The sequence below is a fragment of the Furipterus horrens genome, unplaced genomic scaffold, assembly GCF_987537825.1.
Source record: "Furipterus horrens unplaced genomic scaffold, mFurHor1.1.pri manual_scaffold_5, whole genome shotgun sequence".
NCBI classification, from domain to species: Eukaryota; Metazoa; Chordata; class Mammalia; order Chiroptera; family Furipteridae; genus Furipterus; species Furipterus horrens.
Genome location: NW_028327175.1, coordinates 63083115 through 63099592, shown reverse-complemented (window position 1 = coordinate 63099592; position 16478 = coordinate 63083115). Strand labels below are relative to the sequence as shown.

The window sequence follows — 16478 nt, the reverse complement described above, 5'->3', positions numbered from 1 at the left end:
ATTTTTCACAGAACTAGAACAAATAATTTAAAATTCATATGGACCCACAAAAGACTCCAAATAGCCAAAGCAATCTTTAAAAAAGGACAAAGTTGGAGGTATCACACTACCTGATATTAAAGCAATCAAAGCAGCTGGTACTGGAATGAAAACAGACACATAGATCAATGGAACAGAAAAGAGAGCCTAGAAAGAAACCCAGGCTTATACGGTCAATTAATCTATGATAAAGGAGGCAAGAATAAACATTAGGGTAAAGAGAGTGCCTTCAAAAGACGGTGTTAGGAAAATTGAATACATTTTAAAAAGTGAAATTAGGCAACTTTCTTACACCATATACAAAAGTAAACTCAAAATGGATTAAAGACTTAAATAGAAGAACTGAAACCATAAACCTCCTAGAAGAAAACATAGGCAATAAATTCTCTGACATGCTGCTAGCAGTATCTTTTTTTTTTTTTTTTTGATATGTCTCCTAGGGCAAAAATAAACAAATGGGACTATGTCAAATCAAAAAGATTTTGCACTGCAAAGAAAACCATCAACAAAACAAAAAGGCAACCTACTAAATGGGAGATGATATTTGCAAATGATATATCTAGAAAAGGGTTAATATTCAAAATATAAAGAATTCATACAGCAGAACATAAAAAAAAACCTCTCAATTATAAAATGAACAAAGGACCTGAATAAACATGTCTCCAAAGAGGACATAAGGATGGCCAACAGATACATAAAAAGATGCTCAAGGTCACTAATCATCAGAGAAGTGCAAATCAAAACCACAATGAGATACCACCTTACACTGGTCAGAATGGCCATCATTAACAAATCTAAAAGCAACAAGTGCTGGTGAGGATGTGGAGAAAAGGGAACCTTAGTGCACTGTTGGTGGGAATGCAGACTGGTGCAGCCACTGTGGAAAACAGTATGGAGGTTCCTCAAAAACCAAAAGTGGAACTACCATATGACTAGCTATTTTACTTTTGGGTATTTATTTGAAGAAATCTAAATTAAATAGAAAAGACACATGCACCCCTATGTTCATCGCAACATTATTTACAATAGCCAAGACATGGTGGCAATCTATGTGTCCACTGACAGACAAATGAATAAAGAAGTTGTGGTAGGTATGCATACACACACAATGGAATATCACTCAGCCATAAAATAGAATGAATCTTGCCATTCGCAATAATATGAATGGACCTAGAGGGTATTATGCTAAGTGAAGTCAGAGAAATACAAATACCATACATTTTCACTTATATGTGGAACAATCTAAAATAATAAAATTCATTGATAGAAAAAAAACAACTGATGGCTGCCAAATAGGAGGGGTTTTGGAGGGATGAGTGAAAAAAGTTAAAGGGACTGAGAGGTACGAATTAGCAGTTATAAAAACAGTCAAGGGAATTTATGAGGGTGAACCCCCAAAACCCAGTATTTATAAAAATTTGTGTATTTATTCTGACATGTTTAAACTCCAGTCACCGTCAAAGCACTCCATTTGATGCAATACACCTATCAAGATGTTTTTCTACTGCTCAAAACAGTTTTGAACTTGTCGATTTTGATGCCTTTTAGTGTTTCTGCCATTTTTTGTTTCACCTTTCCACAACAGCAAAATGTTTCCTTTTGAGGACTTTTTGATCCAAGAAACATAAAAAAATCACTTGGAGCAGGATCAGGTGAATAGGGAGGATGGGGAACAGGGGTCATGTCATTTTTTGGTCAAAAACTGAACACTCAGCACAGTGTGTGCAGGTGTGCTCATAAATCACCCATCAGGAAATGGGCAAACTCGTTGAAAGTCTTCAAAAAAAAATTCACTGATGCCGAACATAGCCTCTCACAACAACGTCAGCTGGTACACTGATACAGATGAGTTCTTAGAATACTCATCTGGCAGGTGAAGCCTGTACTATAAGAAACCTGCCCTCCAGGAGATAATTCAGTTTTTTTGGGGGGACCCCTCCTTGAAAAGTCAATATTGTAAAAACTATGTATGATGCCAGATGGATATTAGATTTGTTGGGGTGATCACTTCCTCAGGTATATAAATGTCTAATCATTACATTATACACCTGAAAATAATGTAATATTGTATATCAACTATAATTGAAAAACTTAACCTTATTCAACATTGGACTCTTAAAATAGTTAACCAACATTATCTTTGAATTATGTTGTCTTTTCCTAAATTTTATGATATTGAGAGACCTAAACATCACTAATATTATATGTAATCTTTCCCATAATTATAATTCTGATTATTAGTAAATAAAATATAAAGGCTTAATAAAATAAAATGTGATAAAATGTGGTATTACTTAAGTTATGATTACTTATTAGTCCCTATTTTAGGTTAGATTTATATTCTTCGTCAGGCTAGAAACTTTTCCAATAATGTTTACAGCATTGTTATACTTTGTAAAACAAATTTATTGAGGGAGAGAATTTTTCTAGGTATTTACAAACATTCTATAATTTCTTTATCTGGGCATGGATGATCTTTTTAAACAGCACAGACCATGTATGTTTTCATTTGTGGACTTAAAAATGAACCCAAGTGTTTTTCTGGTAAGTTATTCTAAAAAGTGGTTAATTCACTTGCGTTAAATAATTTTTTTTTTTTTTTGCTGCCACCAGCAAACTACTAAGATACCAGATCAATCATAGTAGAAAAAACTATAAAAGGAACATCAATGGTGACACAGAGAGAGAGGAATTAAAAATCTTAGAAATAATAAGCATGGATGGGAGAGGAGGCAGCAGAAGAACAAAAATATTAACTACTTCCAATGATAGATCAAAGAAAAGAAACTTGACTGACAACAGCTGAGGATTCAACGGCTTTTTTTCTTTTGGCATTTTGTGCCAAATCTTTTCATTAAAATATTTTTCCTTCATAAAGCATGTACATGAAAATATTTGGTGAAAGACATATTTCTGCCTATTTAATACATTTCTCATGTGCTACAAAGTTTTACTCAAAAAAATAAAGCAAAAAGTATCAAATATAGGAAATTTCAGAAAATATCAGAATATAAACATACCACCTTTCTAGGGAGTATGGTACTTTTTCTTTAATGTTAAGGTTTTTGTTTTCTGTTTTTTTTTTTTTTTTTAAATGAAGGGAAGGCAGTTAAACTTACCTGCTGCACAAGCTGCTAAAAATTTTTCACTCTTACATAGGCGCTGAGCTATAAGATGTGTACAATTTTTGTATTTCTGGAAGGACAAATCCAAAATGTTAGGAAGGTAAGATTTCCTTGATAACACATTCTTCTTATTCTTAAAATATTAAAGGGGCATTTTATCATTTTTAGGCCAGTATTTTAACTTTTTCTATGTCTTCAATATTTGGTAAGTAAAGTTTCTGTACTCACCTCACTCTTAATAAAAGTGCAATCTAGTTTTAAAAGCAATTTGCCTAGAGCTTCCTTTTCTTCCATCTTAAATCCTGTCATCTGAATGATATGCTTTGGGGCATCATCTTCCATCTAACATATATACACATAAAGAAGATAACATATTAGAGATATTATTCTCCGGGTAAACATTATTATTATTTTCTTACTTTTGAATGCTAACAATAAAAACTAAAACCATTAGATTAAACATATAATGAATTAGCCCTGGCTGGTGTGTCTCAGTATATTGAGCACTGGCCTGTGGACTGAAAGGCTTCTGAAGGTTGCGGGTTGGATTCCTGCTCAGGGCACATGCATGGGTTGCAGGCCAGGTCCCAGTTGGGGGCCTATGAGGGGCAACTGATGTATCTCTCACACATCAATGTTTCTCTCCCTCTTTTTCTCCCTCCTTTCCCCTCTCTAAAAAGAAACAAGATCTTTAAAAAATAAATAAATAAAAATAAACATATAATGAATTAAACACACAAGGCTTAATTATAAATACCAATATTAAAAGTGCTTATGTAAATAGAATTAGTTTTAAAAGTTATCTTCTCAAAACGTGACTTTAGATAGTGAGATGTTTTTCTAATTTGAACATTGAAAGTTTGCCTTATGATATTACTTTCCACTAAAATACACTGATGAATGAATTATACTAATTATATTAATTATACATTATATAAATACTGGTTATATAAGTATTAGCATCTTAGCTTCATTTCTAAAGTACTGTTTTTTTTTTTTGAGGGGGGGGTCGCTCGATGAAAGAAGGTGGAGGGACTAACCAAAGAATATATATGCATTAACTCAAAGAGACAGACAACAGTGTGGTGATGGCCAGAGGGAAGAGGGGCAGGGTAGGGTGGAGGTAGGCAGAGGGGCAGAAAATGGGAACAAATGTAATAGTATAAACAATAAAGAAAAAGTACTGTTTTTGTTAAGAGTTTGTGCAATAAGTACATTCATTAACAACGGAACTTTATCATATTTATACTGATTTTTAAAATTTGTGGACAGATATTGAAGAATATGTATAATTCACTGGAGAAATTAATAAAACTCATGGTCCCATAACCTTTACACCAAATAATTTAGTAGGCACATATAACAAGCCTTGATCCCATTTCCAATCAATATTTAACTCTGCTATATATACATACACCCACCCGCACACACACACACACACACATGTGTACGCACACACGTGTGTATGTGTGTTAATTTCATCACCAGTAAAGTAGATCTAAAAAAATACATGGTTTTCCAATTTATTTTGAGAGGGACCTTAATCCATATTTAAATGTAGTTCATAAAACAAGTTATACTTGAGGTGGCACATGTATTAAGCAAGAAAGGGAAAACTCACAGCACTTCTAAATAGAACACAATTTTTTATTACTTTATATGATGTTAGAACTTAAAAAGTAGGTAGCATCTCAGAGAAAATGTAGTTTCTCATTACAGATGAGAAAAACAGGAACTAGTGCAATCAGGGCAATTTTCCATTTCTAAGAATTTTGTCACTGTAGCTCTGCATTAGTAATTTAATTTATGTCACAGACAGAGTGATAGCATTTGGCTTCTTTCAAGGCAATTAGAAGTAAACCTCAAAAATTAGAATCGTTTGAGCCCAGGATTAGTAACAGACAACTGGTGAAGTAAAACAATGTTCTTTAGAGAAATTTATTCTAAAAAAATATATGTATGTTTATATTAAACATATATGAACTACAAACAGTGAAATCTGAAAGTAAGCTTAACGATATACAAATAAAGCGTTACTCGGGGTTAAAAGTGACTTTTCATTTCCTTTGCCTAAAGTTTCTAAGAGGAAAAAACTTCAGTGAAAGTAATAACACTCATGATTTTTCATCATTCCTTGGCTTTGAGAGAAGCCACCTGATTGGGAGAACTGGATATGCTTTGCTCAGCATATCTGCATATTTGCAATGATGTTCATATTAATGCTTTCTGAAATGTCCTAAGGGGCTGCCAGTAGCCTGCACTGACTACTTGGGTGTATAAATCAATTCAGAGATTAAGTACTAAGAAGCACAATGCAGTTGCACATCACAGCCATCTCCTCCAAAATAATTTTTGTTCAATAAAAAGTCTGAACTTTGACCTCAATATATCTTTTGTATTTCTCCCTTGGTTCTGAAAGAGGAAAAAAGATGTAATATATTAACTCTCTAATACCCAAAAATTCAAGATACATAACATAAAGTATCTTTAGGGATAAAACTCTTCAATGAAACAAAATTTTTAAAGTTACAAGGATCTGGTCAGTACAAATTATAAAGTGTACATAGTAGGGCTTGGAATCCTATAAAATAATTAATCATACATACAAAATACTATCATCAGTAAATAAAATGTAAGTGGCTTCTTTCACAATCATCTAATTGTATTAATTATCCAATTTTTAAAAACTATTTTCATGGTCAGAAACACAGCTTTTGAGTGATAAAACCTATTACTATAGGCTGGTAATACATAAAAACTTTACAAAGAATATGTCGTGTTTTTAGAAATAACAATTCAATCTGATGCAGAACACATATTAGCACACATACAATAAAGCCATATATGAATTATAAGGCATATGATTATAACTAGGGAGAATGTTTTCATTAATTCAAGGAAATTATTTAAATAAATCATTTAAGCAGATTTCCTTTAGAAAAATAATAGGTCCTTTCAGAAATAACAGACAAGTGGAATTCAATGTTATCTGTGAATATCATCTCAGTATTCAAGAGAAAAGGCAAATCCAAAGTGTTTTTATAGTTCTTGAGAGTCATTTTTATCAGAGAAATACAAGTGTTTTAACTATATATATTTTACCTACTACATATATTTTATTTATGCATTCAAAAATTTCAAAACTATTTAGGATGCTCTTTCAATAAATATTGTCAAAAAAGAGAAGTCTGGGTAGGTTTAAAAATCTAAAATCTTGCCTAAACCTAAAATCTTATAATAGAGAAACTAGTGATAAATAGAATATACAGAAAACCATAAGAAAATCACTGTAATCTACTCAAAAAGTTTTATTTATAGGTTTTCCTTTAATTTTATCCTTCTGCCTCTGGAGAATTAAATATATTTTCTATAGAACTGTAAGAAAACCAACCTATTATATTGTGTTCTTCTTTTAGATAAAATAGCTATATTACAATTTGAATATTTATAATTAACAAGGTGACATATTAACATATTTTTTGGTTTGTTGCAAAAGTGATTAAGTGCTTTAGACTTACTAGAGTCAGTATATAATGCAGTTTTCATCTTAAATCATATTGTGTTTATAATGAAATATACGCACTTTGTATATTTAACATTTTCTGTCAGAGTCCACAAGACAATAAAAACAGGACCAATTGTGCTTAATAGTAGAAATTGGAAAAGGCTTTGTAAAGCAATCTCTTTCCGTTGAAAAACAATTAAACATTAAACTGAAATTAAACAAGCAAAGACGAAAGGGAAGAAATAAGGTGAAAAAATAGGGTGTCCTGATTCAAATATTATGGAAATAAGAATACTAAAAAAAGTAATAATCAGAATACACATTTACTCACAAGTTTATCAAAAAAACTGCGCTGTGTGCTAAACTTTCACAGATTTTTGCATCCCAGTGATAGCGTACAATAAGTAGCACAGATTAAAGAACAAATTCCATTAATCTAGTAATATAACAGCTTCCTATAACAAAATGACCTACCTGAAGCAAACACACTTACAATACATTTAGCAATGCTTAATATCTTACTTATCATAAGACAACCTAATAGCCTAGATCACAGATCTAATTCATAAGGTTCCATGGGAAAACTGCTATCTACATATATATGAATAGATGTACATATATAAATACATGGATAGGTTTATATTTATAAAATTAGTAATTTAATGGTTCTTTCTATGACCCTGAAGGATTAAGCAAACAATAAAGAATAGCCTAATATGCCAATGGACTCAAGCAGAACACCATACACAGCCAGTGTAATACTTATCAATGACCCAGACAATTTCAAGTCCTTAAAAATAGGGTCAAGTTTTGCATAGGTCATATGTTCTGGGGTATGGAGGATGAAGAGGTAACTTCTAGAAGTCTTCCAACACAAGAAAGAAAGTAAATGTACTGCAATATAATTGTACCAGTGGTGTTTCTAGGGAAATTGTATATTTTTCTAGAACTTATAAGAGGTGGTCCTTCAAGCATTCACACAGGGGATACTATCCTAACACAAAGGAAAGGAGGTGTAAAAAAAAAAGCATCTCCTTAACAGGTAAATGTTATGTTTACTACCAAAAAAAAAAAAAAAAATTATATACTAGACTTTTAATCACAAGAATATGCTTTTGTAGTAATTTTAAAAAATATTGTAGCTATTAAAAAAAATCTAGTCCCTTACCTTGAACCATATTACACACAACTAAGGAGATAATGATTGTGAACAGAGCTGGTGTTTATGCAGAGCAAGCAACTGTCTCTGTGGGTAGGACTTTCCCAAAATATCTCCCACATGGGCCTATCCCTGATGCCTGAAATTCCTTTGCAGTTGGTGCCAGTTAGAAATGCAAATAAACCTATAGCATTCAACATAATTAAGAACATTATGCACTAGCTTTTTAGGTCCTATGAATTCTTTATGACACATAGCAGGAACACACTTAAAAATGACACATAGCTATAATATGTTGAAAAGAACACTCAGAGAAGTAGAGGCAAGAATACAGATATGAATACAGGAGGGAGGATGAAAGTTCAGGGTTTAACAGTTGGGTTAAATAGGAAGATGCTACCAAAAAAAAGCGGGGGGGGGGGGCTAAAGAGATGCTTCAAAGAGGTCTGTGGTAGGAAAATAAGGAGAAAGTTTTACTACTCTGCATTAAAATTTCTTTTATGGCCAGCCATAGACTATTATACAACTTTGAGAATATAATGCATCTTATAAGTTGTATGCTTTTAACTAAGAAAACTAAGGGATTTATAAAGTTTATATATTTGCATTTAAGAACTAAAAACTGTCTTCAAAATAAGTTTTACTGCTTTGTCTGTTTTAATTAACACATACTTATTCTAGAAAATTTAAAAAATACTACAAAGTATGATTAAAATCACCTCTAATTCCTTCATCCTATAACACCACTGTTAATATATGGGGATGGGGAAGAGTTTGACTTGATGATTTTATGCATGTGTATACACACACACACACACATATCTCACAAAATTTAAATATTATATAGCTCTGCATCTTAGTTTTTAATATAAAGTTACATAGTGATCATTTCTCTATGCCACTGAATATTCTCCAAAGTTTTAAGGCTCTCAAGTTTTAGGGCAAACCAGTGGTTTCTTAATGTCTGTCATTCAAGTGAACTAGTTTAATTTTGAACCTACTTGTTTTTTAAATTTTAAAACTAAGGAAAATACCTTTAATCTTCCCTCTCCTGGAAAGAATATACCATGCCTTGAATACAACCAATACTGTTGCTTTGAATTCAAGTCTGAAAGATTTTCATGATTTGTGTTATCTAAGGAATTTAACTGGAAAAGTAAAAAAGTGCTAAAACTAAGAAGGGTCAGTTAAAGTGTTGGATCTCTGTTTTAACGAATCTTGCAAAGGTAGACATAAATCACAGTACTCATACTTAATGGCTCTGAATGCTATAACATCAAGTAGAGTTTAGGAATCCTGTACCCTCTTGGTTGAGGAGTCAAATTAAGACTCTTAATTTCATTCAGTTGGCCTTTGAAAATTTATTTTTTAAAGAGATGTAATCTGTTTCCTGCCCCATCCTTCAGAGGTATGAAACGTGTGTGCGTGTGTGTGTACACATATAAATTATCTTATTGAGGTGTCCAGTGGAAAGACTTGGGGAATGTTCTTACTTCAGTGACATTATTTGGGAAAGAAGCAGTCATGATCAGTCTCCTAAGTGGTAAATTTGGCAGTATAGGAAGGAAGAGAAGCAGCAGCAAAGTGACTACAGTGAGGAAGAAATAAGGTAAGAGGATTTACGGAGATATCCATTACATCCAGTACTGTACAAGGAACAGGCTAGATTGGAGATGCTAGCTTTAGGGAAAAAAAGAGACCATTTATCCCAGGACCCTTTATCCCTAAGGAGGTATGATGTTCAGGGGGAAAAAGAATGGACAGCAAGTATTAGTCAGCCATGGGGATGAAAGTCACACCTGCTTCAGTATCCTAGGAACTTTGTATTACTTAGTAGAGCATAAGGTCTAAAGCTGAACAAGCTGGATTTCAACTGAGGACCTACTGAAGTCTATGCACTTCATATATTTAGTTTATTTCCTTCTCAACAATTTAAGTGCTGTTTACCCTTCATATACAAATTAAGGATACTGGAGATCCTGAGAGATTAGGAAACTAGCTCAAGGCTACAAAATAGTAAATGGTGAAACCAAGATTAAAATGTAACACTGCAAACACTAAACGCCTTTTCTGCAATTCTACCATTCTGAATTAAATATCAGAATTTTGTCTTAATACTTTTAACCACAGTATAATTTTACAAAGCAATCTATTCTCAGCTAGTTTAAGAGAAAAATATGTTGCACTAAAAAGAATGTACTTTAAGGGTGGGGAGACATTTAATCAGCAATATCACTGAAAAAATTTAAACAATTATAAATTAATTTCAGAAAAATAACAGTAATGTCTAAAATTTCAAAGCATTCCTAGTAACAATCAAAAGAGTGACATTTTTTTTCCTTATACAAAAAGAAAGTTTTCATTATTTTCCTCTCAAAATTGATTTGGTATTAATTAATCACTAGACTATTTCATACGGCCTTTTCCTTAATCAAAAAATATTTAAAAAGCTATTATTTAATAATAAAGTAACAACTGCTACCTTTATAACTGTGTATTTTTATTTCAAATAATTTTGATATAAAGTAAAAACTACATGAACCTAAGTTTTAGAAATATTTTACTTTCAAGCAGTAAGATGTCCTTGAAGAGTACATAGTGCATTTTATAGCATATATTTTCTATTAGCATATTTCGTCGTCGGCAGCCGTCCGTCTTGAGAGACGATGGTGTAGCTTCTTAAAGAGTCTATCTGCACCGCCCATGTTTAAGGAGAGTCAATTACAAGAGTAACAGGTAATATTCCATTTTAGTTATATTTTTGAGAAAGAGGGTTCCTTTAAACAGTGAAGACTACCCTAGAATAATCAAGAAAATGCTGTCTAATTAATAAAGCCATACTACTGGTTTTCAAAAACACCAAAGTTTTTAGATATTAGTGGGAGTTGTGGATACCTGTTATGAAACCTTAGTTTTGAATTTTGATTATGAAAAGTACCCACATTTGACCACCTTCTCAAGGACTCTTTCACATGATTTATGCTTTTCGCTTTACGGAAGTAGGAAAATATTCAATCATATAATTGAACTTAAGACAGAAAGGCAAAAGAAAATGTGGATTTAGAAACAGATCTATTAGGGGCTTATTTGTCTTATTGAAGACTATCTTTACAATGAAAATATACACATTCAAGTATCTGAACACCCTAGTTCATTTAAATTAACCATTGGAGTTAAGTTAGACATGATCAGATTACTTCCCTTAAAAAAATCCATTCCCAACTACCAATTTATGTACTGAACACCTGCAATACAGGTTAGTCAAGCTTTCCTAAAATGGGAACGTCTTGCACATCAAAAGACACTTCCAGGTACTGAGGCATCAGGTAACAACGAAAAAGTTCACAAGGTGCACTGTGTCACGTATACTGTAAATAGTTTAAATTCTCACCCCTAATGTCTCAACGGTAAAAAGTTTTTTTTTCCCTTTTGTTGGTACAGAAGTTATTTAAGGAGAGCGCGAGCGAGCGACCACTCTTCATCAAGCTCTATTTTCTGCGTCAAATTCTGATATGGAGAACCAGAGGAAGGCCAAATTTTTGTCAGTATTTAATCAAGAGGCTTTGGGAGTGGAAGAAACCTCAGAATTACCATTAAGTCTTGTCCCCAGCCTTCAAGCAGCTATACTATTATAATCCCCAAGAACACAGACCCTCCCCCCACTTGGGGGAACGTGTGTGTTTCTGTGTCATGTCAAAGGCCTAAAGTAGCTGCAGGTATGCTCACTACTGTTTGAATATGTTTAAAAATTCTACTGTGAAAAAAAGAATGACACCATTTTCCTCGTCACAGGGAGGTGGGCCTGGGGGATCCCAACCACCTGCAGTGAGGCGGAATTGTGGAAAGCAGCCAAGAATCTGGGACTCTTGGAGTAGCGTCCCAATCGGTTCTATGGAAACGAGAGACGCGGAGGCCTAGCCTCGCAGGCGGGGCACTGAGCGGCGGAGCAGCGAAAACAGGAGGCGGGGAAGCGGCTCAGCCCTGCACTGCAGACAGGGGGACTGTGGCCATAACCTCCGCAGCTCGGGCGGAGCGGGGCGGGGTCTGCGACTCCAGCCCACCTACTCGCGGGAGCGTCCGCCTCGAGTGAGTGAGAAGGATCCGCGGCGGCGGAAAGCGCAAGAGGCAGCGCTGCTGCCGCTCCCTCCAGCCCCTTTCCAGCCTCACAGCCGGAAGCGGCAGAAACTTCGGGGGCACGGAGAAAACATCCCCACAGTCAGGGTACACTGTGTCTTCCGAGCTCAGGCCCTTTACCTTCCAGGCCGTAGTGTCTTGCTTCCTTCGGGTGGCGGTGGTAACAGGGAAGACGACTGGCGCTGCAGCACTCGCTGCTTCGCTAATCCGGGCTCTAGGAAATAATTTCCCGCCGCGCGCTCATGGCCCCGGAAGCTGTTATATCACTTCCGGGTGGTTGTCAGTGACGCTCTCCAGCCGTCGTCAGGTGGTCCGAGAGGACGCCCCTCTAGATTCTGGTGGGCTGGCCAGCCTCCAGCTAGATCAGCCCCGGAGGCAGGATACGGTAAGTGATTTTTATGAGTTGCCTCCTGGGCCAGGTATTTCCGGTCAGGACCCGGTACGGCATCATTCCTGGACCTAAAAGTGAGCGGGAGAGGGTTGAACTAGGAGTCCCCGTCCAGCCCTGTGATCACTGTGGTGCTTACCCCTCTGCTGCTAGAGAAGGCCCGGAGATCTCGGCTTACCTTCTTTTTCACTCGCACTATCTATCTCCAAGTTGGAAATTGGCCTCCCGTTCCCAGGTGTCCCCTGGGCAAGGCCGAAGACACCGGTACCCTAACTCGGTTTAGTACCAAGTCTCTACCAGTAATCAAAGAGTGTTTACTCTTCCGTTGACAGGGTTTATCATTCTCGATTTTCGAGAACTGCTTTCCCACCCTTTTTCCTGAGTACTGTTTCCATTGCCTTGAGTTGCAGTGCCTGAGAAGGAGGCAGTCGTGGACACATTTTACAAACATTTGGAAGTGGGACGAGGGGATCGTGCCTGGTTTTAGCATTCTACGTCCCCGCTGCAGTTTTGAATTGGGTGAGAATCGTCTTTATTTTCCTAGTTGCTGTGAACTAATGAGATAGAGAACAAGCTTAAAATTTCAAGCGTGGGCTTTAATTGGAAACGCCAGTGATCAGGAAGTAGGCGGGCGTTCTTGAAAGGAAGGTGCTGGCTCACTGCTCCAGGCTTCCTGAATAATGAAGGATTCAGGAGAATTTTGGTTGGAGGCCTGAGGTATCCAGAATACTGGTAAACAGAAATGGTTAATGTAAAGCAAAATGCTCATTCAGCCGAAGACTTAAAAAAACAACAACAAAACAAAACAAAACGTGATATAGTAAACCTTGGAGACTGTCTTTCTTGACTAATGCAGTTTTTCAGGTAAGTAGTTTTCATTCACTCTCCACTTTATATATAAGTAATAATTTCTCTCTCTCTCTCTCTCTCTCTCTCTCTCTCTCTCTCTCTCTCTCTCTCTCTCTCCAGAAAAGCCCACTGATTGATTTTTTTTTTTTTTCAAAACAGTTGTAAAAACAAGTTCTAGGGATAACTCTACCACAAAGAAAAATGCAATAAATATGTTCAGTTCAAGGCCTCTATGCATCAGCAAGTGCCTTTTTACTTTTTGAAAGTAAAGCACCATGTTGTTATTATTTACTGGTTATTAGCAAAACTGTTCTCTCCTACTCATATAACTCTCAGATGGTAATTATCATACATTTTAAGGGTATGTGCTTAATTAAGCCTACCCATTCCAATATCCTACTTAATATAGAGAAATAGAAATAGCCTAATTGCCAGAGGATTCACTGAAAAGCACTTGAAATGACCAATACTGGAAATGACAGAACAATTTGAAAGAATATCTTGTTTTACTGAAAGACACAAGTATACGAGATTATATATAACTAGTCTCAAATTCTAATGTACATTTTACTATATTGTATTAACTTAATTATGTGAAAGATACTTGCTTTGCATATCCCATAGGTAGATCTCAGTGATATTTTTGTTTGCAGTCATATTTCAGTGCTTATGAAAGTTGAGATTATATCAGTTTTTTTACTGAGCATCTAACATTGTGCCTGACATGTAGTAAGTAGGGGCTTAATAAACACTTACTAAATGAACAATTAAAAAAAATTATCTACAGAGAAGTACTTGTATATGTGTTTTTTAAAAAGAGACTCATCCCATGAATAAATGCATACTTATTTATTGCTACTCACTTTGACCTTGAGATATAATGTCCACTTTGTAGTAATCCAGAAAAGGCAATGGTGGTATCCTATAAGGAAGATTGGACAGTGAGACAGGGTATAAGAGAATACTTGATATTTATTGTTGCTTACTTTCTGCTAAGCAGTGTTACATTTAATCCTCACAGCACTATAGGATTTTATTATCCTTCTTTAATAGATGAAAAGAATGAAGCAGAGATAAGATTTGTAAATCATCATAGGTTACGCACAATCATGAAGTATCAGAGCTGTGATTTGAGACAAGGCTGACTCGAAAGACTAATCTTAAGCACTTCGCTATATGCCTCCAGTTGGGTTTTAATCCTGGCTCATCTACTAACTAGGTATATGTATACACAAGGATTTTATTTCTCTGAAGATTTTTTTTTAATTTTTAAATTTCTTAATATACTTTATTGATTATGCTGCTACAATTGTCCCAATTTCTTTTCCCTTTGTTCCCCTCTCCACAGTGACCGCCCTCCCTCCAATATCCCCTGCTCTTAGTCCATGTCCATTGGTTGTGCATATAGTTCTTCTCAACATCTTCCTGTCGACTCCACTCCCTCCTACTATGCTTCTTAATTCCTGTACCATCTCCCTCCCTTTCCCCTCTTCCCCCTCCCCTCTAACCTCCCCCCTATATGTTCCCCATATCTATAATTCTTTTCCCACTCTCATTGCCTACTTAGTTTGCCTTTGTTTCAATTCCCTAACTTCTGTTGTTGGTTGTTGTGATGCAGTTTTCACTTTAAAGTTCATAGTTTTGATCCTCTTTCCCCTAAACAAGTCCCTTTAACATTTCTTTTAACAGTGGTTTGGATCTGATGAACTTCAGTTTTACTTTGTCCTGGAAGCACTTTCTCTACCCTTCTATCCTGAATGACAGCTTCGCTGGATAGAGTAATCGTGGTTGTAGGTTTTTGCTTTTCATTACTTTGAATATTACTTGCCAGTCCCTTCTTGCCTGCAGGGTTTCTTTTGAGAAATTAGCTGATAGCCTTATTGGGACCTCTTTGTATGTAATTCTCTTCTTCTTTCTTGCAGCTTTTAAGAGTCTCTCTTTATCCTTAATTTTTGACATTTTGATTATTATGTGTCTTGGTGTGGTCCTCCCTGGGTCCAGTTTTTTTGGTACTCTGTGCTTCCGGGACCTGTAAGTCTTATTTCCTTCCCCAAGTTAGGGAAGTTCTGCTTCATTATTTTTTCACATAATTTTTCAATTTCTAGTTCTTATTCACCTTCTGGCAACCCTACAATTGGGATGTTCGTGCTCTTATAGTTGTCCCAGAGGTTTCTGAGCTTCTCATTTTCCTCACTTTTTGTTTCCTTTTTCTGCACTGGTTGACTATTTGTTCCTTCCGTGTGTTCTGATTTGTTGATTTGATCCCTGGTTTTCCTTCCCTCACCACTTGTTTCGTATGTGTGTTTGTTCATTTCAGCAGGACTAGCCTTCTTTCCTTCCCCATATTGATTAAGTCCTGCTGTTATTTCTGTAAGCTGTCTATAACTATAGCTCTGAACTGAGCCTCAGAAAGGTTATCTATCTGTTTGTCCATTAATTCATGTATTTGCTTTCTGGTCAGCTGCGTGATTGGGATCTCTATCATTATCCCTGCCATCCTGGCAGTTTTTGTTTTATCTTTCCATCTTGGGCGGGGCTGTCACACCTCCTATGCTATAGGGGGTGGAGCTCTGTGCACTCGTCACTACCTGGCGACCCTTCTCACCACACTGTGGCGCTTTGTGTTGGGGCAAGGGTCCAAGATGGATTCCTGCCGTTTATCTCTGCTGAGAGACTGGGATTCTCCTCCTCTGTCCCCACGCCCTCCGGCCCTCACAGTCCAAGCAATGGGGGGGTCTGTCTTTCCTGGCATTGGAATTTCGAGCTGACAGGTTTGTTCTGCAGCCGGGGATGCTCCCCAGGTGCTTCTCGCCTCCCCTTAAATACGGGTGTCTGTGCTTACTGCTGTCACCACAGCTGTCGCTGCCAGCAAAGCTTGACCTCTCCTCCCCGGCTTTACGGGTCCTACCAGTCCAGGCAAGCACCACTTCTTTATAACTTCATACGTTGGACTTCCATGTAGCTTTATTTTCTGGAACTTCTGGTTATTTCTGGATTTGCACTAGTTGTATTCTGTCTTAGTTATGGAGGGAGATAGAGCGTGTCAGTCTGGGCTTCCATCTTGGCCAGAAGTCCCTGTTTCTCTGAAGATCTTATCTCTCATCTATAACATTCATGGTTGGATTAGATGATCTCCAAGGTCCCTTCCATCTCTAAAATCCACTGACTTGAGTTGAGTCTCAAGTATTAACTCTATACAGCAGTTCTAGTGTGCTAGAAAATTATTAGTGGGGTTTTACATGTATTTATTGGTACCTTCAACATTGGTAGATGTACAAT

General features: G+C 36.1%; 1 protein-coding gene across 1 annotated transcript in view; it reads right to left on the bottom strand.

The window, feature by feature from the left end:
* SLF1 (SMC5/6 complex localization factor 1) overlaps nt 1–12223 on the bottom strand; it is a 69294-nt gene extending 57071 nt beyond the window's left edge. Inside the window, exons 1-3 of the mRNA XM_090276496.1 lie at nt 12083–12223; nt 3393–3506; nt 3159–3234 (exon numbers count right to left, since the gene is read on the bottom strand). Of these exons, the coding sequence (XP_090132622.1) occupies nt 3159–3234; nt 3393–3506 (190 nt within the window). The 5' untranslated portion in view covers nt 12083–12223. The remainder of the gene's footprint in view (nt 1–3158; nt 3235–3392; nt 3507–12082) is intronic.
* Nucleotides 12224–16478: the final 4255 nt, after the last annotated feature.